This window comes from Sparus aurata, chromosome 14, assembly GCF_900880675.1.
Source record: "Sparus aurata chromosome 14, fSpaAur1.1, whole genome shotgun sequence".
NCBI classification, from domain to species: Eukaryota; Metazoa; Chordata; class Actinopteri; order Spariformes; family Sparidae; genus Sparus; species Sparus aurata.
This window is the reverse complement of record NC_044200.1, coordinates 13,912,455-13,938,317: the sequence shown is the minus strand read 5'-3', so window position 1 is coordinate 13,938,317 and position 25,863 is coordinate 13,912,455. Positions and strand designations below refer to the sequence as shown.

The window sequence follows — 25,863 nt, the reverse complement described above, 5'->3', positions numbered from 1 at the left end:
GTTGAATGCAGTTTTGAAGCATATTTCCATTTTCTGCAACTTTAAACTACTCCACCACAAGTTAGAAGCAAATATTGTATTTTTTACTACATTTATTTAAGTGACTTTAAAGATTAAGATTAGTAATAGAAAAAGGCATCAACAAATAATGAAGATGTAATAATTCAGATTAAGATAAAACATTATTGATCCTGGGGGGAAAACAAAAGCTAACCCAGCATATAAACTATAAAGCATTCAAACCATCTATCAGCTTCAACCTGAAAGTGACAAACACATTAATGCACTTATAATTATAGTCATAATTATAATCATTCTGAAATGTGCCAATTTGCATAATAACAACGTTTACTTTTGTGCACACGTAAAAAATATATATACACCCCAGAGTATTTCTACCTTATGGTTTGCTGCTTACTTAAAGCCTCTACAAGGAACTTTCAATTGTGTTGATTCTGGCGCCCCCTGTGGTCAAAAGTTGAACAAAGAAAACTATGTTCGAGCCCTGAAGCATACCACCAGACTAAAGAGCAGCTTCTTTCCTCAGGCCGTTAGACAAAAAAATAGTTTTAATTTTATGACTTTGTCAAACTGGATAAGTCAGAATCTGATATGGTGACAGGCCTTAAGAACGACTATAATAACTATTTAGAAACAGGCAGTCTTCTCACTGATGGTTTCATGTAGGTCATATAAACGCATCAGTGTTAAACTGAGACTCTTTTGTAACCAGCTGAAAGTTACATGTAGTAAGTTTAAGTACAGGATCTGAATATGTCCTCCACCTCTGATCAGGTCTAACATCCAATTAACTACATTACTGAAAGTAAATGTACATCTTTTTCAGAAAATGAATGTAGTGAAGTAGAACTATACACAATCATATACAAACATCTCAAAAATTGCAGGTGTGTAAATAGCAACACACCAACATCATCTACCAACCTTAGTCAGCATCATTTGTTAAATGGTGTGTCTTCTTTCTTGTTTTTTTTTTCATTTTTTCTTTAGACAGCCCTTCATTTCATAATGTTAGCAAAACATACAAGCAAAAGAGTCGACATAACTGGAGTTACATTAACTGTATCAGAGAAGCTCAGCCTTATCATGCCGTGATATGATATAGAGTGTATGCGCGTCTAAAGTGGACTGAGTGGTGAGGTGGGTGATGTGGCACTGCTCGGCCTTCCTGTGTGTGACTTCTTGAGTGCAGCAACACCCTTGCTAACCCTTCCCTCAACAGATTCCAGCCAGCCTGTCTCTGTCTTCACCAATGTCACACACACACACACACACACACACACACACACACACACACACTGGCAGGCAGCCAGACATTGGCGGTTGGACGCTCTGTCAGATTTAGACACATAATTACTGTCCTAGCTTGTGAGAGCCGTGTATGTGTGTGACTCTGTGTCCGTCTATTTAGGCGCTCTATATGTGTGTGTTTTACATGGAGTGTGTTTATGTCAGTGACACTGCTGCAGTTTCCCTGCGTGCATATTGACGCATTACAGCAAATGGAAAACAGGATCTGATGCACAGCCTGAGGAGACTGTTCACAACCTCCAGAGTGACAAAACTTTTCACTACACAGGAGCAGTTTTTTAAAAGTATTCAATCATTCAACACACATTCATTCAAGAGTGCCTCTTTCTAAAATTAGGACTTCAGGCAGACCATCATAGTCACTGTGGAGTGACTGATTATCCACTGGCGCCACCAAGTGGGCAACATTTGCAAGTCCCAATGCAAACGTGACTAATCAGTCAGGTCAGTGAGTCAATTGTTGTATTTGAATGTCCTAAAATATAGCTTGCACCAAGAAATGTTCACATTGCTGTTCTTTGCTGCTGATTTTGCAAATTGAATACAAGCAAATTTAACACAAAACCTAACACCAAAAATAAGCAACAGCCTCCACCATTTGCAGGGAAAGTGTGATTGTTCCTAGGATAATATCAGCATACCATACAAATGTAATACATAAGATGAGCTGAGACATGATTGGTTGAACTTAAATCATGAACTCTTGTGAAATCTCTGTTTTTACAACGTTAAAGAAATATGCAGCATTGAAACAACAAGGCAGGTTAACTTAACATTAAAGGGTAAAGTTGGATGCATTATCTATGGCCAGCACTACTAACATTGTTTCTATTCTTTCGTATTTTATCACTGGGTTGACTGACATGCACTGGCGCTTTCTACAGCCGATGTGACAGGCTTCCGTTCAGCTGGTATGGTGTTGGGACACCAGCTGTGTGTGTTGATGTACCAGTGTGCAAAAAGTGTCCCCACAACTTTTTAACATGGATCAGTGGCCCTAGCTTGATCCCATTTAAGGGTCAAGCTTACTTGTATTTAAAGGGTTTTTTTAAAGGTGTTTTTGGTTTAAATAATGCCTAAAAACACTGAACACATATCAGCAAACTGCCTACGGATCTTTGTACTTTGTGAAACACTTGTACCTCAACTATTTCAGCTAAGTAAAGAAAAGTCGGACTGAAAACATGAGGTAAGGTAAGAAAGGTCTTAACAACCCTTGTTTATGACAGTAACACAAGTGAACTTTTCTGAACTCCCTCGCTGGGGAACTGCCTAAAACTGCAGGAGAACAGGAGAGGGGAGGGGAGGGAACTGATTTAAACCTCGTTCAAACAGGAGACGTCCATGACCTCCTGCCATCACATCTGTCCAAGCCTGTGGCAAACGGATGCACCCTGCCAGACACGGTCCCGGCTGATGAAACCAGAATGTAGGGAACGTAATAGTAAGCCTGCAAAAACAAATCCATAATTTAAAAATTAAAGAGTTAGAATGTCTCTCTCCCTGACAACCCCCACTGCTTTTCTTTCTCCCTTTTTCCACTATATATCACATCAGTACCCAAGCAGCAGCAAAATGGCCTCAACCCACCTCCACGCAACACCCATGAAAGGTGTTGCCAAGCAGCATGTCAAGAAGTTGAGCCTCAGCCTCTGGGCATGGCTTTGAGGAATGTCCGTACGTCTGACCCCAGCTTAAAATATGACCAGGTCGAGCTCCAGCAGCTCCAGCGGGCTGCCACAAATTTCCTGACAAACCATGAACTCGACATAAAGCACAAGAAATGATTTGAGCATTTATGACATCAAACTTGTTCAAATCGTCGCCTTTGAACTTTGTCACATCAGCACCAAACATCACTGTGAACGCCAGCATATTTTATAACCCACTGGCTAATGTTGGCGTTTAACCACTACATGTATCAGATGGTAACGTTTGCAAGGAAGCTGTAGAATGCTAATGTTAGCGGTTGTATTAAGTATTAAGTATTTTGATGGTGACTGTTAATTTTTCATGCTATTTCACAGTCTGTTTTGTAAATTATTTTGTGCATTTGAAGATTAAAAAAAACAGGCCAAAAGTAAAATGTAATGAGATTTAAGTGATAAAGCACTCTAGCGGCTCAAATAATTACGACTGTCGACTGTCAGGAGCCAAAGAGGAAGAAGTGTAATGTTGTAAAAGAGCCGCAAAGAGGGTGGGGAGGTGGAGATCTATACCGACACACATACTGCACATCTTTTAGTGTATAGGAAAAGTCTCAATTACTTTTTTTCATGGGTACAAGCAGCGTTATTAAAGTAGGAAGAGAGCTTTTTTTTGGCATCATTTTTCCTCCATACAAACAGAGGCGGAGTCTCGGCAATAAGAACGGTCTGTTTCCTCCTCCTCTCTGCTCTCACGACCAAAAACATCTGTCAAGGGTCAGTCTCTGGTCCTTTTCCCCCATGAAGATGGAGAAGAGGAACTGTGAAGAAGTGGTGGTGCCACATGTTTATAAGGCCGAGTTCCCATGAACTGGAACATGATCAGTGATCACATGTGCGGTTGGTATTTATATTTGCTTTGCATTTTAGCATCTTTATCAGTCTAGTGATGATGAATTGAATGTACCTACATTGTAATAATGCTACTTCTGTGTGGTTAAAAGAAACAAACAGTGTCCATCTCAGAGAAATAAATGTCATCAGCTAAAATTCAACTCTAACGTATAGCACACATTTGAGTGCACACACCCCAATTAGTCCTGCGCTTGTAATGAAATGCACTTTTGTTACTTTGCACCACCTTTGATCTTAATAAAGACTCAAGTTTCCGAGCCCTGGACGCATGAGCAGCAAGGAGGTGGAACTTTACAGGATGTTATTTCAGCTGGCAGATTTGTTGTATGCATATTTGACGATCATGACATTATGCATTGTGTACTTTACAGTGTAAAACGATGGCAACAGTTACATTTTGTCTTGGTAGTGGCCGAGAGAGCAACATTTGACCATATGAGGACGCACATAAAGAGTCACATGTCCCTGAATTCATGGAGGACCCAGTTTGCTCGAAAAAAAAAAAAAATTCTTCACCTCAATCCAAGAAAATAAGTAACCAGTGAAATGATGCCTCCTACTGAGTCCAACTGGATGAGATTGGATAAAAATGTGTCATCTGGAAAATGAATCTGGAAAGCGAGTCTGGTAGAAATGAAGCAGTAGTGGAATAATAATAATGTTCATTTTCTGTATAAAAACGTGGGTTATATTGATTGTTTAGCAATGAATATAAGTGCATTCATACAATCAGTCAGAAGCGGTTGTTCAGAAATTCAAAGCTCCAGTTTGAGAGCGCCCAGAGCATCCTCTATATGGAGGATATGACGTGACCTAAATACTGTACGTTTCCCTCGTAACATAAAGGTTTCACTGCCTCTCTCCCTCCGATTTGTGTCTCTCCATAGCTACTGGGTTTTGATGGTCTTGATTATGTGTCTAACTTTTTAATATTTCATGAAAAAAGAGGCTCAGGTGGGCAAATACTCCCTCTCCTGTGTAGCTGAATGTTCATTCTTGACATTGGAAACAGCTGATCAGCAGCCTTGGTCAGTTGATGGAGTTCCTTATATTCCTTTGTCCCTTTTGCCTCTAGGACATAGAAGAGTTTGGGAGGCACTACAACACTGCTGATTTTCTACAGTACACTGGGAGACATACAAAACCAGTTGACTGAACCAACGTGTGATGTACTCAGCAATGTGTATCACTGGCAGGCCGAGGTAAGACAGAAAAAGACTGAACATGTGTACAGTCTTGGTATTTTGCTGTAATTGACTGTTTACGTTAAAAGTGCGATAAGTAAGAATCTTGTCAAACAGTCACGTAACTGCACGGCACTAGTTGGTGATGGAGGTATAAGACAATATATTGTTCATTGGATGTTTTTTTTGTAACAATCACAGAAAGTTGACCCCTCTGTTTCAGGTTGGAGTTGGAAACAGGTCAGTGTATGAAAAGGTAAAATACACCCGAGACCAAATAAAAAACATTTCTTTCCCTCAGTGGTGCTTTACTAAAGGCCCTGAAAACTTATTTTCTCAACCAGATTCTTACTATAAGTCACCATTAGTCCTGTAACAACACAAACACTTCTGCCAAACACTCAGAGATCCTCAGTTACGGTATCCATAACACAGAGACCCTGATCTATAACATGATACACAATATATAACTCAGTATTTTGACATCATAAGCACCTTACACATGCTACGACTGGCCTACAAAATCTAATATCACACTATTGTTGACCAAATGCCTCTTTATCAATATTGCAACAACATTGTAGGGATGTCTCTTCCACAAAAATATGGGCACATTCAGATTTTGTTGATAAATAATCATCAGCCATGCGGATATAAGGGTTAAAAACAAGTATTAGAACAGATAGAAAAGTCTGCAAAGTTCAAAAGATGATATCACTTTACTGAAGTACAACATTCAAAGGTGTAATTTGTAAGAAAAGTCGATTCTTTTAGTCTCATTCCCAACAAGCTTTGGGAATGGCGGCCCATCCGTCCTTTAATTTGTTCTACTTCATTTTTTGACGAGTTAAAAAATCAACTTTTCTTACAAATTGCACCTTTAAAAACCAGGACAGGAGAACACGATGTAACATAATCCAGTATCTAAGAAGATATGTAGTCTCATATCACTATAATAATATCAGTATATTCCCCAGTCGTATATATACCAGCGGTGAGTGAGACATTTTTCTATTTTATTTTATCAGTGTTAAACTGTTGTACGTAGTGGTCAGTATATCGGTGTGTGTTTTTTTTCGTAAGTACAATGACGTGTTGGTGGAATGTCATTCACTGTCAAATACGAACTTAATGCGTTTAAAGAAAACCGACCAACAACAATGTTTTCCTTGTGCTTTCAGATTTCCTCTACTTTCAGAGGAGAGGAAATGGTTCCAGTGGTGTTCGTCAGAAAGAACAACCACAACCAAAAAGAGGAAGAAAAACAGGAAAGACGAGGAAGAAGTAGTAGAAGTCGGAGAAGTCTTACAAGTAAAAGGCGGTAAAAGCGCGGAGGGTGAGGAAGGAGAAGTAGCGCTGTTATGGTCGAGGCCAAGAAAAACCAGCAGAATGTGTGTGTGGGGAGAGGGACACCACGTTTTCATCGTCGAGAATCTTGTTTTGCCAAGAGAGAGAGAGACCAGGACGACCCTGCACCATATTGTTCTGACATTTTTGGGAGAAAGTCTTTTAATTTGGCGTGATCGAAAAATTTAAGTGGCTATCGACTGCTTTCCGCGCTTTTACACCAAGCGCAGATTCCTAGCGCAGTGGCTGTAGCGATGGCAATGTCCGTCTGTCAGTCAGCGAATATGGAGAGAAATCAGGGGGTTTATTTTTGTATCTAGTTCCAGTATCAGGTGTTTGATTTGACCAATATTTTTTATGTTAATGATAAAATACATGCAAAACTAATGACTTTCCAATCAAACTCCAAATGTTAGCATGCTAACACAGCAAACTTAAAATGGTGATCATGCTAACCGTTACCTTGCAAACATCGGACATGGTGACTTTGTCACTGTGAGCATGTAAAGGCCCTGACACGCCAGGCCGACTTCAGCTCATTGGACATTATCCATGAGTGTCTCTAGTCGGTGAGTGTCTCTAGACAGTGAGTGTCTCTAGTCGGTGTGTCCCCCACCATTTCACTGGACTAGACAGCTTTTGTCGGTAGCTTTTTGTTTGACTGAGCGTGTAGAAATCCCTCTGATTTACTTGTTCAGGTAGGCTGATCGGTGCAGGACCACAAGCCTTCATCCTCTGTCTGTACTATCAAATTTCAAAGTGGTTGGGAAGACGAAGAAACACTTCCAGTCCCGTCGAGACTCTCTGCACAGACGGGACGTTTCTCTTGTTTTTCCAGCTCAGCTCCGCCCTCCCCGCGCCGAGACCGTGAAGCCATAAATGTGATGAAAAGCTTTTACCTCGCCCCTTCAGTGCCTAATACAGTATCAGAATGATGATGGGGCCCTCGTGCTTCAACAAAATGAATAACACTGCCATGGCCAATACACCGCCTTGTGACTGGAAACCCCTGGTGTGTTCAGAGGCCGTTTCCGAGCAGTCGCCGTTTGGTTTCCACTGATCACACTTCGGCTAATGTAATACAGGCAGGGCAGGATCCTCTGGCCGACTGCAGTTATTGTAAACAGCAGTAAACCATCTTGCCTGTGTGGGTGAAAGACGGAGATAGTGTGTCTATTACTGCCCGTAAGTGAGGAGATTTATCTTGACCAGAGCATCTCTGTATGTGCGTACTTCCTCCACACTTGTCACATTCGAAGAGTTTCTCAGATTCCTACTCAAAGCAGCTGTACTGTTATTATATTGTACCACACTACCTGCTCAGTACCAAACAGCTGATACAGAGAAAAATAGAGATTAGCTACTGCACACTGTGGAGCATTTCGCAGCTCAGGAGTTGGTGGAGACCAAAAACAGAGCTAAAAAAAAAAAGAATATTTGTCTTAAAGCAACAGTTCACCCAAGAATGAAAATTCAGTCATTGCCGTCATCTGTCATCTGCTGCTACAATCTCACTTAGCTTCTTGTCGCTAATGTTAGCTAATGTTAGCAAAGTCGAGGTCGATATTAGATATTAGAGTCAATTTGCTGTTTTCATGGCTTTATACTGTATTATCCTACTATTTTGGCATCAGTTGCTTCTGTTTAGCTAAAGGTGTCTCCAGAATCAATGTATAATCAATATTACCTCATAGATATTCAATATCCTTATTTTTTGCAGATTTGCAGGCTCAACTGTCTTGCCGGGATGATCATGTGGCACATTTGTCTGCTTCTGTGGTCTCGAACACAACTGAATGTACTGATCTTTGTAGTGAACTGTTGTATGGACGCTTTATTTCTATCGCTCTGAATGTGTTATTTTCTTTTACTGGTATTTGATTTTATTGTGGCTTTAGTGTACACTTCGCAGTCTTGAACACTATTCAGGCAAGTTCGTAAATAAATAAACACAGCAAACCAAATTAATTCTGAATCGCACATATCAAGTTTCTTTTAATGGGTGTGACAAGTCCTCAGCATCTTTGTGGGGGAAAAAAAATGTGCTTTTAAAATGTTTAAAGCAAATGGTTAAATACACGTGTAAACAATAAATTAAATAAATAGAATTCTGGACAAGATCCAATCATTCAGTGTAAAAAATAAGAATAAACTTTTTCAGTAGAACGTTCACAACTCAGATTTCAAACGTCTCAAACGAGCACACAACCAGAAAGCTTTAACAAGCGAGAGTTAAGACGAAAAAAAGCAAACGTGTGCTGTGGTTACAGTAATAGAGGCCTTGTGTGTATTTGTTCTTTTTTGCATGTGCTTTGAATCACTCTGTTTTAGTTCAAGTAGAAAATAATTAAATACACGTTAAAAAAAAAACATGTTTTCTGGAGGAGAACAGCGTTTTGTGCGACTCCCACCAGGTCAAGATCAGAGATCCATGTTTGTCCCTCGGGCCCTGAGCGTCCTGGTTTTTAGTCTCATGGCTCTATTGTAAATAATCACAAAGACACTCTGGTGGAGGGATGAAACACACACATACATACACACACACACCCCCACACACATACACACACACACACACACACACACACCACTACAGCCGCCAGTTCGGTCTGTGTATATGAAGAATGTAGAAGTATTTGAAGTATATACAGAGGCAAAGATTTGAGCGAGCCAGGAGAGGTCCTCTTCTGTCAGCTGTAAGTTACTGCGCACCACCGCCGCTAATGTAACAGTTTCATTAGCTTGTGGACGTTCCTCCATCAGTCTGCTGCTGCTGTGTCCTCGTGACTTCACTCTGGAGATGATGGACAGTTTCAGGTCTCTGAATCAGAAAAAGGATATTTTTTTTTATGAAACTGTGAAAATAACTTACACATATGATTGAAAAGGAATGTAAGTGAGTCGGTTTGGCAGCTGGTTAGCTCTATCAAAAGTAACGAAATCCGCCGAACAACATCTCCTAAGCTCACTAACTCACAAAATAAATATTGTTTGTTTAATCTGTGCTGGACAGAGTCAGCCCACTGTTTCCCACAGTTTATAGTCTTTATGCTATACAGAAAAAAATAGTATTCTGTCGATTCTGTCTTATTTCCCAGAATGTCAACCTTGTTGCTGCGCTAGCGCCAATGTTTGTAAAGATTTACAAGACACAGTTTACAGACATGAATATACTAGAAATACTGTATATAAAAAAACCCTCTTTGATGCGTCTTTGATACGACTTCTAACTTGCCACTTGTGAAGCAGGAATTAGATTGGAGATAATGGATACATCTTGAAAAAAACTATAAGCAAAAGAGTAAATCGTCATCATCAGTCATAAATCAATCATCATCCAGTTGATGAAGCTAACATGACTGACCAAAGTGCTACTTCTTACCTACGCCATCGGCTACATCGTCAGCCAGGGGGTCCGAGTTTATCACATACTTGCTGCCAAATATCTGCACCAACTGGTCGAAGAACTTGCATTCCTGTTTGTCTCCTCTGGAAACAGGAAACAGAATATCAGAGCTTGTTTTTAGAGAGATGACATGCTGTGATAATAGAGCTGTGGATGTTAGGACCTACAGCCCGATCATTCCCTTAACGTAAACAGAGGTATTTACTTTCTGCCCTCGAGGAAGTGTCGGAAGTTGGCCCTCAGCCTCTTTATCCTGGTCTGACACTGTTCAGGAGTGCGCAGGTAGCCCTGGTTGGCCATGACCTCAGAGATCTGGATGTAGATGTGTCTGTTCTTGGTGCAGCTCTTTAAGTTCTCCTGGATCTCCTCGCTCCCCCATATGGCCAAGAGAGCCTCTGTCTCCCCGTCGCCCCAGGTCTGCTTAGTGCTGTCAGCCGCCCACTGCGTACCTGAAGCAACTAATGGAGTGGACATTTTAGATTAGGTCATATGATTGCATAATTCCAATAGTCACTTCTCATTTAAAAAAAGAAAATAGCCAAGATTTGTAAATTTAAGTGTGAAGTTTCACCTTTGTTTTGAGCACTAGGCACTAGTGTGTAGTCATCTGGCTCATCAACCGACGTGTCCGAGGCAGGTTTGTCCGCTTTCAGCTCCTTCCTGAAGATTTCATCCATCTCGCTGTAGAATTTAAAATCCTCCCTGAATTCAAAGGAGAAGAAATAACAAGTTACCTCCACACAGGTATCCACACGTGCAGCCTGTAATTAGCTGGAAATACTAATCCCATTTAAATAATTTTTCACAGTAATAAAAGGTCAACACTACTGAAAGTCTTTTTGACAAAAATGGCCTCATGATGATAAATTAGAAATGCCATTTAGAAGAAAAAAAAAGAGTCATAGCTCCATCACTGACTTTTCATGGAGGAAGCCGTATTTAAGGCGCTTGATGCGGGAGTAGCACTGCTCCGTGGTCCTAATGAACCCTTGGTCATTCATCTTCTCAGAGATGTACTCAAACACGTGGCGGTTCTTCAGGCAGCCCCTCAGGTTGAGCTGGACGCTGTCCTCCCCCCAGATCCCCAGCAGGGTGCGAGTCTCCTGGTCCGACCAGGGCATCTTCCTGCTCATTTCGGCCAGGAGGTGGCTGGCTGACGGTTGCTCGTCTGCGCGGAGGAACAACAAACGTATTATTGGGTTGTAAATCTTAGGAATTTACTTGATATCAGCACAACAACAACTGCATACAATTATATCAATACACTCAAACCTACACATGTCAGGATCATTGCCCATGAGAGGTTGCACGGTGGCGTCTGCAGCACTAATGTCCACATCAGGGTACACAGAATTGTCACCGAGCACCGGAGCCAGGAGGTCGAAGTATCTGTACGCCGCGGCCCGCCCTCCGCTTCTGGAAAATGTAAATCAAAGGCATGTTGGGAAATGTGTCTGCTGAGGGTGGAAAGTTTCAACATTTGCAAATTAATTACTCAACCATGTTATTCACCTCCGGTTGTTGCAGTAACGCCTGTAAGTCTTCTTCAATCTTTTGATCCGGTTGTGGCACTGCTCCGCCGTCCTCAGGTATCCAATGGAGGCCATCTTCTCCGATATCTCGGCGAATATGTGGCTGTTGCGGATGCAGGTTTTCAGGCTGTGCTGCACGTCGTCTGCCGCCCACACCTCAACGAGAGCCACCGTCTCCAGCTCCGTCCATGCTGTGTTCACGCCCTCTGCACCTACTTCAGATGGATGAATACGCTGTAAAGACTGCTGAATGTATTTCTTTTACCGCTGTGTGAATGGATAAAAAAAAAAAAAAAAAAAGGCCGTACCTGGATCTGGGTCTGCTTGTTCGTCTTTTTCATCATACTCATCAACAGAAACTGCCTCATGTCCAAGTATTTGTTCCAGCTGCTTGTAGAATCTATAATCTACTCTTCTCCCACATCTAGAGGGCGTGAAAAGTCGTAGATTAAAACATCACCATCACCCAAACAAATAACAGACAGACTGATACCAAGCCTGATCTCACTTCTTCTTGTCGTAGCACTGTCGAAAGTTGTTCCTCAGCGACTTGACCTTCCAGCGGCACTGCTCCGAGGTTTTCGAGTAGCCGAGGTCTTGCATTCTCTCTGAAATCTCTGCGTAAACGTGTCCGTTGTGGACGAAACCCCTCAGCGCCCTCTGGACGTCTTCGTCGCCCCAGATCTCGATGAGCGCAAAGGTCTCCTCATCTGACCATGAGCTCGGTCCCGTTTTTTCTGTCGACATGCCGACTTCTCCGTCTAACAGCAGACACACAACACCTGTCACTGTCAATATTGGTTTTGGTTTGAATGCAAAATTTCACCACTTAATGCCAAAATTGTCCAGGATTAATCCACCACTTGTTCCATCTTGACAGGGAATGCTTTCTTAGTTTTTGCTGCTCATTAAACTAATTTCAAACACTGCCTGTCAATGTCAACAATGTAAAACCGCATGACTGTAACTACAATCGGTAAACTGAGGTGACGTTTACCTGTTTCAGGCACTGATTCACCATTGGAGTCTTCCGATATCTCGATGGAGTCCGTCACCACAGTGGAGGATGTTGACGGCTGCTTGTCCAGGATTTGTTCCAGCAGGTCGTAGAATTTAAAGTCCACTCTGTCAGTCCCGGAGGAGCTACAGACAGTAAAGGCATCTGTCTTATCACACACACCCTGCCAACAGCACAGTATACAAACTGAATATTCATGAGCGGCTTCTACCTCATGTTTTCCTGACACTGCCGATAGCTGGCTTTCAGCCGTTTGATCCTGGTGTGGCACTGATCGGGGCTGCGGGAGAAGCCGTTGGCGCTGAGCTTTTCTGATATTTCTGTGAAAATGTGACCGTTGTGTGGGTAACGCCTCATACCATGCTGGACCTAAACGCAGCAGAAATGCTTAGTAAAAATAAACAGTGTATATTTGAATTGTCTTTAAACAATCAGACTGACGATGACATCATTCCTACATTTGAAATATTCCTGATCTGAACATGTCGATGGAGGTTCTCAGTCATCCATCATGGTAATTCTAAGTGCTGTATAGTAGGCAACTGGACACGTTTCAGTTCTTGAAGATGTTTCACCTCTCATCCAAGAGGATTCTTCAGTTCTGACTAACTGAAGGGTAGTCGCTGGCTTTTAAACCCTGTGTGGGAGTGTCCTTACAGAGTCATTAAGGGACACGTGTGAGCTCTGGGTTTCAGAGTGTGTGTCGCTGATCCAATCGGCCTTCGTGTGGGTTGTTAGGGCCATGTGAGCCCAGATGTGAATGGTCGTTTGGCTGTCTGGGGAAGGAACTCAGAACAGCATTGACTCCCACAGAGTTCAAAAGCCTGCAACTCCTGTCTAGTTAGTTAGAATTGAAGAAGCCTCTTGGATTGGCATTTTGGATAACATAAATACACAAAGTTATAAATATGTTTATACATTTTAAATGTTACATATCATATCTTTAAAGGCCTTCACCTGCGGGTCTCCCCAGATCTCCAGGAGGATGATGGTCTCTTTGTCCGACCAGGGGACTTTCTTCCTCTCCTCCTGAACGCCCACAGCAGACTCTGAAGAGATACAAATAGAGAAGAGAACACTTCAATAAATAGATGATGCCATAATCAGCGCGGTATAGCTGACAAATGATCATTTTACTGTGGATGATATTAGATTTGATTTTTTTTTTTCGGTGTAAGAAGACTACATGCAACTGCTTTTGACAGGCACATTTTTGGGTGCTATAGCGCCTCCTTGAGAGTAAAAGCACAGGTCCACATTTCACATTTCTTTATTAGCTGCATCCAAGGCTCCTAAATCAAAACACCAGTGGTTTAAACCCACTGAATCACTGTCTAAAACCAGCCATTTCATTAAGGGCTCCAACTATATCTTTTGTTTGTTCTATATATTTCCATTTGATGTTTAGACAATGATTAGGTGTCAGGGTACCCATGTCCTGATGGGAGAAGGAGGTGCAGTCGTTGTCTTCAGGCTCTCCTGGTGGTTCATCCAGCTGTGACACTGAAGGGAAGTCCTTCACCAGAATTCTTCCCAGTTCATTGTAAAACTTGCACTCAACTTGCTCCAGTCCCTTCATGCTAGTAAGAAGACAGCAGACAAACACTGTAAATACACACCATCCTGAACTCTCCCATTAACCTTTTTCCTCGCTGTAAGCGTACGTACTTGTTCTCGTAGCATTGCCTGAAACTCGATTTCACCCTTTTCAGCCTCGTTTGGCACTGCTCTGGTGTTCGGGAGAAGCCCTGGGCGGCCATCTTGCTGGATATGCTGGAGAAAACGTGTCCGGTTCTGTGCACGCCTCTTAGCTCATGATTCATCTTGTCTTCTCCCCACGTGTTGATGAGGGCCAGCGTCTCAAAGTCTGTCCATGGAACACTTTTAGTGCCTTAAATGAAAATATGAAGACATTGTTTGGTTTATTTGGATGTACGACACCAATTTCTAAAACACCTCAATTGCAGAACACTACAAGACATTGTACCGGTTTCTAGTCGGCTCGTTTGGCCAACAAACTGCAAGTCCTCGTCTCCGTCTCGGGACTCGTCCTCATCGATGATCTCTTCAACATCATAGGTGATGTCAGGAAGGACTGAGGAAGCCGAGGAGCCGAGTACTCGCTGCAGCTGCTCGAAGAACTTACACTCCATCCTGGAGTTCCCTCTGGTGTCAGACGGGGAAAAGGAAACAGGTATTTTGTTTCAATTCCTTTATTTCCCTACAGCTATGACATCATCAGTCTGACGGAAATACTAGTTATCAGACAGATTGCAGATTTAGACAGAAAGACGAGCAGAAAGGACATCATTTGATACCCACCTGATATTCTGGCGGAAGCATTTCTTCAGTCGTTTGATCCTGGTCTGGCACTGTTCCACTGTTCTCATGTAGCCTCTCTCTGCCATCTTCTGTGCGATCTGCGTGAATATGTGACGGTTCTTCAAGCAGCCCTTCAAAGCCCGCTGCACCGAGTCCTTCCCCCATATGTCGAGCAGATTGAGTGTCTCCTCGTCCGACCAGGGAACTTTTGTGTCCGTTACAGCTGGGAAAGAGCGTTCCTGAGAGTCTGAAATAAACCGGAAGAGTTATTAAAGAGTTATTCAAAGCTTTGACTGATACACCCAAGTATCAAGTGATCTGCAAGTGAACTGTACAAACCTGTATATTCTCCCCATATCGAGATTAGAGGAGATTCACCTGAATTCTCACCGTCCGCCGATGAATCCCTACAAAGGTGAAAAAACTCCCAATGAATAAAACAGATATGCTCACACACCTTTTACGTAGCAAAATCACATTTTTCTATTACTGTTTGTTACTGTTAACTGTGTCCGCCATGTTTCCACAGCAGCCCCAGAATAGAAACACCAATGACTGACTCTAGAGAGGGTAGAAGCCACCACATGGGGAAGGTGAGATGATGGGTTTTGTACTAAATATTAAATCCTACACACCTTCCCTTTTATTTTAACTTGATGATGGGTCAAATGACAAGTTAAGGGAGCACTTATGTCATCAATCAACAGTTCATCTTGAAGGGACGTGAATGTGGGTACGAATTTCATGACAGTCCATCAAACAGCTATCAAGACATTTCAGTCAGAACCAGAGATGTTAGCCTCACGGTAGCTCCAGAGTTAACCCAACACATCAGGTTTAATTGCCCAGGAACGATGAACGTCTGTACAAAAGTTTGTGCAAATCCATCAAGACTGAGGTGGTGAACCGAAAGACTGACAGTAACATCTCAAAGACCTCGCTGCTAATATGGATAAAAAGCAAATGGACCATTAGTGATAGATTTCTGGAGATCTTACAAGAAAGCTGTGGCCTCCGCAGGCTGTTTAGAGGGAACGTCCACACCTCCGCTCAGCTTCCTCTTCCTGAGAACCCGCCCTCCAATCACACTTTGGCTGTTGTCATCAGCTGTTGAATCTGTGTCCGCAGTCTCATTAGATGCAGTGAGGTCTATGGTTTCATCACATGGCCGTGCACTAATTGCACTTGGTGCTTTCCTCTCCTGAGAAATGTTCCCACTTCTAACCTGCAGCTGCCAAGAGTCCCTAGCCTCCTTCGGTCTTTGTCTCGCTGTCTCTGAACTCATCCTACTTGTGTTGAAGGAGACGTCGAGGCGTTCACCTGCAGGTGAGCAGGAGGTGGTGTTCATGACGGGTTTGGTGCCAGGAGGTAGAGACAGGGAGGAGAGGATGCAGTCATCCATTGGTAATAATCGAGGATCTACAGATGAGAAAAAAGATGTTTAATTAGACACTGGCTTATCTAGTTAATTAGTACTTAAATTAAGTGAACTGTAAAGACAAAAAAGTGTCTCTCTCTTTGAAACGTTGTACCAGAAAAAGCTTTTTTATTCACCTGTTCTGTGTGATGAAATAACTTACTTATATATAACCTGTTTCTAAAGTTATATATATATATATATATATATATATATATATATATATATATATATATATATATATATTACCTATTTATTTATTTATTTATGTATTCATAAGAAAGATTAATGGAGAAGAGATGGGATTAGGTCAATGTTCCCACTCCTTTTCTTTTGCTTGTTTGTTTATGAAAAAAGAAGAAATAAAGATTTCAATCAACTAATCAATCTTTCATTTGAAAAAATGGGAATTCAAGGGGAAAAGACAAAACACAAAGGCTATACATACCTAAATATTTGCCTGTATGCTAGTGTACCTTTCTCCTCAAAGTGTCCGAGGTTTCTGTGGTGTTCAAGTACGGCCTTCATGTCCTCCGGGGGGAAAAATGATTGTAAACAGTCGTCCAGGAATGACGGAGCGTCTCCGAGCAAAGCTGCCAACTATGAAGAGAGATCAGGTTACTGGCTTTAGTGAGTGAATTCAAATGACAAGTAAGCCAATTTGATGAGGGGTCGTGCTCATGACTCTTTGTTACTGCCATTAAATATGAGCGGCGAGTGGTCAGGCTCACTGACCCCCAAGCGTGAAACTACAGCTGCACATGAAAATGAAATCTTTCTGTCCTCATGAACATTTTTCATTTTTATACTACATGATAATCTGATTTGGTTTTTATGCCACAGCTTGGTGCAGAAAAGAGGGGGAAGAGGAGGCAGCCCACTGGGACACTGGGACTGTGTTGCACCTGTGCCCAGTTAACCCTCCTCCATATCTGCCCCTGGGTCAGTAGCACAGACAGATGAGCCCCTGCACTGAGCCTATGGTCCAAAGTCAGCCAGGAAAAAGTGAATCATTTTGGAATAACGCCACAGCTATCTCCCGGCAATACACTTGTCTGTGTTGCATTTGGTGTACGCTGATGGTGAGATACAAGGCAGATGCAAAACAAGTAGTTCAGACCTCCCACAGGGCCTGTTAACCTCCCCAGGAGGCAGTTTCAGTTCACATCAACACTACAGTGGGTAGGTAACAAAATAAGGAAAGAACAGTGGCCAGAATATGACCTGTTACATAAGCATGGCTGTGAGCAGCAGTGTGGCTGTCATTTGAGAATGCCTTGAGAGCAACAGCAGCAGCAGAGAAAGCTCACAGGGTCACCGATATGAGTTGTGGGTTTAAATAAACACAACTTAATTCAGGCCCATTCAGCCGACAGCTTATCAGAGATGTTGATGACCTTTAAACACATAAACAGGTATTATGTAAAAAGATGAAGAAAAGAAGAGGAGGAAGAAGAATAAGCAGAGGAAGAAGGGACAAGGAGGACGAGGAGGAAGAAGAAGACCAATAAGATGAAGATGAGGAAGAAGAATAAGAAGACAACGAGGAGGAGGAGGAGGAGGAGGAAGAAGAAGACCAAGAAGAAGAAAAAGAAGAGGACAGCTGAAACATTCCCTTCCTCTACTTATCTTTGAGTGGAAACAGCTGATCACTCATGCGAGTTAAATGTTCATTATGTCTGAACTTATCTTGAAAAGGGAAGGAGTAAAACACCTCAGTCGAGCATGAAAACGTTTATGTGAAATTTCCATCAATCTTTTCTCATGCGATACTTGCAATCAGTGTGTTGATGGAAACACATCTATTGTCAGACCAACGCATTCCGGCCTCCATGAGCCTGCTGAACGCCACAAGCCAGAGTTGTTCTCTACACTGTCAGTGCTGCTAAAGTTTCGACCTCTTCAGACTTCTTCCTTTTCTCTGTGCACCTTGGGAGCAGGTGATGCTGTGCCAGAAATCCCATCACTGCCAAGGCTAGAGTTCAAAGAAACATGGCACCTGTGTGAAGTCTGGAACTGGCAGCAGCTCCTCCAGCCTTGATATGAACTCCCACACCAGCATCTCAAGCGCTGCATCGTACTTTGAGCCAAAGTATACAGGGAAGATTTCCTGCAAATGGGAGAGAGAGGGAGAGACAGACAGACAGATTAAGAGATGTACCAGTATGTGTCTCAGATGTTGTGTTTGGCACAAACGCTTCAAAAACATTGAACTTCGGAAATGGTCCAACCGCCTGAGGATGTTTGTTACTGCGGCTGTAATTCTGTCACACCTGCATTCCATTAAACCACTATCTCTTTTGCGAAAGGTATAATGGTTAAGAGCGACAGGCCTGTTCAGTTGCAGTCATCCCTGTTAGAATTATAAATACACCAATTACTCAGAATAATGTTTTTGCACTTTGTCCTCTATTTGAACATCAGCCCCTGTGTCAGACAGAGAACACCCGACCAAAGTCAGATCATGAAAACTGGCTTCACCCGGAGAGATAATCAGATCAGGGAAGTCTTTTCGGACGAACACTGAAATGTCCTGAGCCCTTCTGTACTGATGCTACAATATATGATAGAGTTTATGTTGCAGGCAAGTCAGTCTGAGCACTGATGGATTTAAACAGATATAAAAATGTAATGGCATTAGAGTGCCTCCACATGATATTCGAGTGACCTCTTGTGATCGGATCTCACTTCCCCGCTTTATAAATGAATAAACATGTACATCACTCAAACAAATGGGGCTTTTTACACAAAGAAAGAAGTAACTTATTGTATAAGATTTATTGCCGAAAACACAAGAAGGTGCAAGTAATTGGGAATGTGGCCTAGACATCACTTCACAAAGTTTATTAAGTTTCTCCGAACTCAGCAACTTACAAAATTGCATGATTTTTAAAGGGAGTCTGGTCCGGTGTAAAATTTGGCGTATACCGTCAATGAAATGTTTTTCTTCATTCAAAGATGCTGTGTAATTGCTCAGATCAGTTGAAACAGTGGATTCAACCAACTGCTACGAATATTAGCAGGTTAGATGCACTTCAGACATGGAGTGGCCGACGGGCTGGTATGATATAACGATGCTTGTCAGACATGGAAAGAAACAACTTTATGTGCTGCAATTACTGCCGAGTTTACAAAAAGGCTCAAATGATTAAGAATATGCCATGGCCGTTTTGCAAAGTAATTCAAGTTTTTCCTTTTTCAACAGCTCAACAAAATTGCTGGATTTTTCTAAGGGAGTCTGGGGAATATTGCAGTCACTAGCTCAGATATAAAATCAGTTAAAACAGACTGTGCTTTCACAAACATCTGCTGCTTATCTAGGCAGGCAAGAGAGGCCAAACGCAGTATTTGCATTACAGTGAACCACATGGACATTAGACAGTGTGTAATCAGTTCCGTCTCTATTTGTGGTTTTGCAGAGGGAGGCACTTGAGTAGGTGGTCCTTAAATGTGGCCCATGACACAATCATGTGCACACTGCTAAAATAACTTTGTCACATGCGTCCTGGACAAACTCTGAATGTTGTTCAAGTGACCGGAGCTGAATGTGCCCTCATTGTGTCTAGGGTTCATTCATACCTGCGCTTAGAGCTGTGCACTCCTTACTTAATCCCTCAGTACACATGTTAATACCAAGTATATACAGTGCCTATGGTAGCATTCACCATATTTAGACAATTTTCATCCAAAACAACTTGTTTTCGTTGCATTATGAAATATTTTATGGACCCCACTGAGCTCAAAGGAAAGTAAATCAACACATTCAAAGAGTGAGAGCCATCTCACCTGGAAGAAGTATTTTCTTTCAGATGGATCCTCCAGTAAAGAATGCACCAACTCCACAAAGTTCACCTCAGATTCCTCCACCTGGTCGATGGTCACCTGTTACACACATACACAATGTGAACACACAATGCCAGAACAAGGGAAAGACAACCAGGCACTTAATCAACTGTGTACAACTGTGCATTCTTGACTGCAAACAACCCTCCAGAGAGAAACACGGTGATGAGGTTACTCACGTGGTGATCCTTGGCAGTGCTGACAGGGGCTTTAATTCTGTCCAGATGTGGCTGAATGGTCTGCATGTCCGCTGGGTGCTCGCCTCGACACATCTCCAGAACCAGCTGAACGTAAACACACGTGCAATCAATCACATCACACCGGATTTATTACATTACAGCCCTGGTAGTCGAACCTTTCTGTCCAACACTGGATTGTAAATTAAACGACCTGTTGTTACTCCGCACACCTGATTTACACTCAGATCATCAACCTAAAAACAGCGCTGAAAATGTAACACTGGATTCACAGTGGTTATCGTCTACTCGTAAGCTACAAAAGATTGTTTATTGATTGCCTCTTTAACTTAAACTCAGAAAATAAGCAGAAGCGCGACCCCGAGCAGCAATTATTACTCACCCGGGCCCTGAGTCCCAGGATGAGCTGAGCCCTCTGACTGTAGCTCATCAGCTCTGGGACCAGCTCTGTCACCATGGTAACAAACTCCTCCAGCATCCCATAGTGGTCCACGAGTCCCTGCTGCACTACTTGCCACACTGCAGCGGATAAGAGCTGCAAGGGCGGGGCCAGGAGGCGCAGATAGCGGACTGGAAGATCATTACCTGACGACAAAAAAAATGTTTTATTATTTCATGTACGTGACAATTAAAATAGTTTTTTTTTTTTTTTTTCTTATCCATCCTGGTATGTAGAGAGAATTACTGAAGATCAGCAGGCAACTTTATTTCAAATCACAAACAATCTGATAGAAGAACAAGAGCAGGAGTTAACAACTGAAGGCAGGTAACATGAAACACCTGCACACATCATCATGTATCCTCGTATAGGGTAAGTCTTTTCCCTTTAGAGTCTGGGAATATGATATATATTTACATATTTGCTATTGATTAGACAGCACAATTTATAGCAATCCTTTGAATATCTCTGGTTGACTTTGACCTTTGAAGGCAATTAATGCAAATCAATACGCAGGACTGCAAATACTGGATTTCAGTGTAGTTTTTGTGATGACAAGCTTTTGTCAGCAAAAGGCAGACAAACATAAACCAGACATGATCCCCTGGTTAATTCAAAGTATGCATGAACCATTTTTTCACACTGCTCAACCATAAAACTCCATCTGCTGAGTAGAGGAAGACTGCATTATGAGCTCAAACGTCAGACAGTTTCTCATTCAGTTTTACAGAAACACACCAGGGTTTTTCCAGGGCTCCAGGCTGTGACTATTTTGGTCACACATGCAACCAAAACTCTCTAAAGTGTGACTCAACATTTGCATTGGTCGCACTGCTGCGCCTGATGTTCACCAGCCCTGATAACAAAATGTAGTAATGTTTTTTAACATATACCAATTGAGTGTGTATGTGTGTACAGTAACCTTTAAACCAATGTCAGCCTATTGACATATTTTCCGTAGATTAAATTGTAACCTTTAACATTAAGGAAGGCTTTTTACAACTGGCTATTAAGATTTGAGGTTGATTAGCTTTGTTTTCTAACATTAATTTCTTAACAGTTGAGATAATTTCAATTTGTTATTGCATGTGCTGTCATCTTAAAGACGCAATATGCATTAAAAACAATAAAAAATCAACTAAAATCATAAACACTATGTGAAGAAGTAAATGTTGATGTAATGTCAAAGACATGAATGTATTTGGTTGCAGAGATATCTATTGAAATGTGCATGCTAACCAGCCAGCCACAGCTATGATAGTCCAAAAGTAAACAACACCAACGCTCCCCCGGCACTCTGAGCTCCCTGTCTGAACAAAGTTAGCCAAAAGGATCGCTCTTCAGCTGCACGGTCAACTGAGCTTACTAACTACCAGCAGCTACAGTTCACGGCTATGTTTGGAGTATAATAATTTGGCAAACAACATATAGCAAATAATAACATTGATCTGAGCCTTTAATCCTATTTACAATCATTGAAATGACGTATTAAGGAGTTTAAAATGTATCATTGTGGGTACCTAAGCTGCTTGCTGGGGCACGTACATGAAAAAGTAAGGTGCACTGGTGCAACCAGTTTAACAATCCAGTGTGGTTTTCCAGTCAGTTAGAAGGGTTAGGCACAGCAGCTGAGCTATTTTGGGACTGGAATGATGTAAAGTCAGCGCGGAGAGCACCAAAGTCCTCCGTGGACTTACTTAGCATGTGTTACCGTGAAGCTTTTGGGGTGTTTATCATCTGCTTTTCAAACTTTTTGCATGCACATGTGGTAATATCATTGGTCCAAAATGATATGAAGCGGCAGTATGTTTTAAAATAAGCCTTCCACTAACCCATGAACTCTGTACAATATCACAATATATGATTATACAGCAAAATATGAGTCTAACAGAGGAGTTTAACCAGACTAACATGTGATGATGAGCTTAAGGATTTTGAAAGTTGACATGTGGATCTGATTTAAAATGTGTCTTGTTTATCCTTTTTTTCATTCATTGTGCAGCAATTAGCCCGGATTATCATTGTTCCCACTATTAATCTCTAGATGTTCTGCTGTGTGCGTGTGTGTGCGCGTGTGCGTGTGTGTGGGCTCAGTCTGAAAGGCTTCTCCATCATAGTACTGACATGAGGAAAAGACAGGCTGGTTTGTGGTTTGGAACAAATGCTCCCAAATTGGCTCACTTCAGCGGGCTCTTAACCCAAACACTTTACCTACATGATCCATCAGCGCTCTCGACGAGCTCGCCCCGCGACCCAACAACATCAACCTGACACGGCACCGGCTAAACTTGATTTGTGGAGACAAAGTGCCGGGCTGAGATGAACAACGACGGTGCTGCTGCTCTCAGGTGCACTGACAGCCAGCAGCATCCGCCAAACTCACAACAAACTCGCATTTACAACCGAGCAGCCTATTGAATCTGTGACAGTGTGGCTACACAGCAAAAGCTTGCAGGTGAAAACACATAAAATAATCCTCTGATCGATACTGATTTTTTTTTTCTTCTTTTCATTAGAGCACACGCACCTCGACTGCTTCCGCTTTCAGTCCCGTATTTTATTTCCATTTAGCAGCTGACAGACAGAGAGAGAGAAAAAAGCACCGTCCAGATGTCTCCCCCCTCGGGCTGTAGCGACCAGGGAACCGATCGAGAGAGCCGAATAAATAAAATACCGCTATTTTCTGATTAATAAAGCGTCCATCGGCGATCGCCTGCCCTCACGATGCGAGCGCGGTGCTGAAGGAGGCATGAACCGGCTCCTGTTTTTTTTTTGTTTTTTTTAATTCTCGCATCGGGAGCAGAGACAGAACAAAGGTTTCTGGTCCCATCCGCCTCAGTCCAGATCACGTCAAGCCCTCTTTCCTGGTTGGCTGACGAAGACCGGATCAACCGGACAGTTCCGGTTTCACGACACCAGATGGCGCTACTGTCCATTCATTTAGCAGGCTGACTGTGGATTTCTACACTGTAGAGACAGACATTAAAATATTTTGCTGCATTACATTAATCTAACTCAAGTGCAACTACATAAGCAATTAAATTACTTTTTATATTCTATTTGTCAATAAAGTAAAAAAAAAAAAAAAGAAGTAATATTATTGGATTTATGGTTGCAAATTCATCAATGTTGCTGCTGGAGGAGATAGAGCCTTCAACTAGGTTTTATATTGCTGTTGTTTTAAAGAGGACATTATGAAAATGTCCTCTGCCTCATGCTGATGGAAAGTTGGGACATTACGTAAAACATTTCTAGAGCTGCACAGCGAAACAGCGCAGTGGCATTCACCGTCAACTTCAGGGGATAGGGACTTGTTTTAAAATGTAAAAAACAAAAACAAATAATGGCTAAATAAATCTATCACCGTAATCCAAGTCTCTGCAAACTCCAATTGATTTGAAATGATGGTATTTTTACACTCGTCCAGTTGCTCATATCTAAGCGACTATACAGTGAAGATTTCAGATTTTAAAAAGGTGTAAAAAATAATCTGTGTCTCAGAATTTTTTGGGATCTCAGAGACTTGGATTACATTGGAAAAGCTAAACACAGCTAAAAAAAAATGTGTTTTTCACTTTCAGTTGTTTTCTTTTTACTTGTTAAAACAAGTCCCCATCTACTTTTGTTTGTTTTAAAGGAGCCGTCAGGAATCATTGTGCTAATTTGACTACAGTGGATGTTTTTACTGTAATTTCTCACCCATCTCTGTGTGGATATACATTTAAACATACATATGGGTTGTTAGGTATGACAAAAATGTAAGTAACTACTTGCCAGGACGCCCAGTGCTCTCCATGCTCTTCAGCTCAGCCAAGCGAGCTAAATTATGGAGAGCATCAAACACACCAGAAGGGTTTTCTAAACAAATAGTTTTTGTAGGATGTAAAACTTGCATTATTTCACTAGAACATTAAGCCTTAAAACATTTTTGGAGGGACTTATTCAGCCGTTTGCAATAACATAAAACATACAAGTCCCTCAACGCTGCTGCTAACTTCACAACAAGCTTAAACGGTTAACGTTAGCAAAGCTAAGCTAGCTCGCCGCTGCCCTCCTGAAGTGGTACATCCGTCTATACCGGGGGCTCGTAACTGTAAGAAAATACGTGGCTGGCAACCTGCGTGTTATTTCGAGATTTTTCATGGATGCGAGAGGCGGGAAGGAGGGTTTGGACGGTGAGAGCCGGTACTACCCGGACACTGGTACTGGTAGGCACGAAAAGATCCCACTTGTCCTGAACGCAGCCTGGATGGCGTGCTGGACGGGGGCGTGATCAGAGCGCACAGATCCGCCTGCCCGCGGGCCGCATTCGGTACTACTGAGTTAATTCTTTTTATAGACATATATACGTCATATATGCACTCCTGTGTGAGTGATCCCTGTATGCTGTGGCCCGGTGCGAGAGTGAGCATACCAAGTGCCACTTTCAAATCTTGCTAGCTCTCTTGCTAGCTCTCCAGGATTGTAAGACCCTAGCTTTGAGTGTTTTACGTCTTCTGAGTCCAATCACGCGTCCAGCGCGAGGGCTCCGCGAGCTGCCGCGACGCACACCCGGTTTTCTAGCGCGCGCAGCGTAGTTTCAACATGGACTCGGCGCAGAGGAGAGTCGCCGCGCAGGTCCGCCTGCACAAACATCTGTACGACTCATCGATGAGAGAGCACAAGGACAGCGAGATGATCGCGAACTCGTGGAGGGAGATAGCCGACAATCTGGGAGAGGAGGAGGCGTTTTGTCGGAGGCTGTGGAAAAACATCAGGGACCGCTACGTGAAAGCCAAAAAAAGGAGCCACATGAAGTGCAGCGTCCTGGGTGGTGTGGCCCCTCCGATCCTGCTGGAGCTGGGATGGCTGGCCCAGTTCACCAGACATCGAGACACGGACCGTTTCGACTATGAGGTGTGTGACAGTCATTAAAGTGCACAGATACGGTGTTTACTCGTATAAGTTACTGTAGCTGGACAGCCTATAAGTTACTCTCTTTAACTTCCCTTCTCTCTTTATACCTACAATGTTTCGTGTGTCCTTGTAGCACACGTGTTCTATTTTACTTATTGTCGTGACATGGCCAGCAACCAAACTGCAGAGTAACTAGGTGACAACTCTTTCCATGTCGTGATGTGTAAAACGAAGTAAACAAGAATGACCGGAAGTGGTAACAAAGATCCATCACAACACGATTTCCGTTTGTTTATGTTTGGTGTGTTTGTCTTGGATCCACAGCAGTTACTTTATAATTACATAGCAGAGTGTATTTTTAACAACAGTTTT

At 42.3% G+C, this 25,863-nt stretch overlaps 2 protein-coding genes across 6 annotated transcripts in view; one reads left to right on the top strand and one right to left on the bottom strand.

The window, feature by feature from the left end:
* Positions 1 to 8,388: 8,388 nt before the first annotated feature.
* Positions 8,389 to 25,863, bottom strand: part of LOC115595444 (uncharacterized) — a 27,138-nt gene continuing 9,663 nt past the window's right edge. Inside the window, exons 1-24 of one of the 5 annotated variants that reach the window (XM_030439955.1) lie at positions 24,713 to 24,850; positions 20,539 to 20,741; positions 20,139 to 20,243; positions 19,903 to 19,998; positions 18,116 to 18,226; positions 16,593 to 16,716; positions 15,698 to 16,118; positions 15,039 to 15,106; positions 14,700 to 14,946; positions 14,365 to 14,543; positions 14,046 to 14,268; positions 13,809 to 13,957; positions 13,335 to 13,426; positions 12,589 to 12,746; positions 12,357 to 12,502; positions 11,868 to 12,120; positions 11,668 to 11,783; positions 11,340 to 11,574; positions 11,104 to 11,243; positions 10,746 to 10,995; positions 10,399 to 10,529; positions 10,033 to 10,285; positions 9,804 to 9,910; positions 8,389 to 9,242 (exon numbers count right to left, since the gene is read on the bottom strand). In XM_030439955.1, the coding sequence (XP_030295815.1) occupies positions 9,235 to 9,242; positions 9,804 to 9,910; positions 10,033 to 10,285; positions 10,399 to 10,529; positions 10,746 to 10,995; positions 11,104 to 11,243; positions 11,340 to 11,574; positions 11,668 to 11,783; positions 11,868 to 12,120; positions 12,357 to 12,502; positions 12,589 to 12,746; positions 13,335 to 13,426; positions 13,809 to 13,957; positions 14,046 to 14,268; positions 14,365 to 14,543; positions 14,700 to 14,946; positions 15,039 to 15,106; positions 15,698 to 16,118; positions 16,593 to 16,716; positions 18,116 to 18,226; positions 19,903 to 19,998; positions 20,139 to 20,243; positions 20,539 to 20,634 (3,708 nt within the window). In that variant the 5' untranslated portion in view covers positions 20,635 to 20,741; positions 24,713 to 24,850 and the 3' untranslated portion in view covers positions 8,389 to 9,234. Of the gene's footprint in view, positions 9,243 to 9,803; positions 9,911 to 10,032; positions 10,286 to 10,398; positions 10,530 to 10,745; positions 10,996 to 11,103; positions 11,244 to 11,339; positions 11,575 to 11,667; positions 11,784 to 11,867; positions 12,121 to 12,356; positions 12,503 to 12,588; positions 12,747 to 13,334; positions 13,427 to 13,808; positions 13,958 to 14,045; positions 14,269 to 14,364; positions 14,544 to 14,699; positions 14,947 to 15,038; positions 15,107 to 15,697; positions 16,119 to 16,592; positions 16,717 to 18,115; positions 18,227 to 19,902; positions 19,999 to 20,138; positions 20,244 to 20,538; positions 20,742 to 23,122; positions 23,637 to 24,369; positions 24,633 to 24,712; positions 24,851 to 25,863 lie in introns of those variants that run through there. The other 4 variants (XM_030439950.1, XM_030439951.1, XM_030439952.1 and 1 more) reach the window with 4 other exon arrangements.
* LOC115595445 (zinc finger protein 157-like) overlaps positions 24,919 to 25,863 on the top strand; it is a 4,966-nt gene continuing 4,021 nt past the window's right edge. The window contains exon 1 of the mRNA XM_030439956.1: positions 24,919 to 25,491. Coding sequence (XP_030295816.1) covers positions 25,180 to 25,491 — 312 coding nt within the window. The 5' untranslated portion in view covers positions 24,919 to 25,179. The remainder of the gene's footprint in view (positions 25,492 to 25,863) is intronic.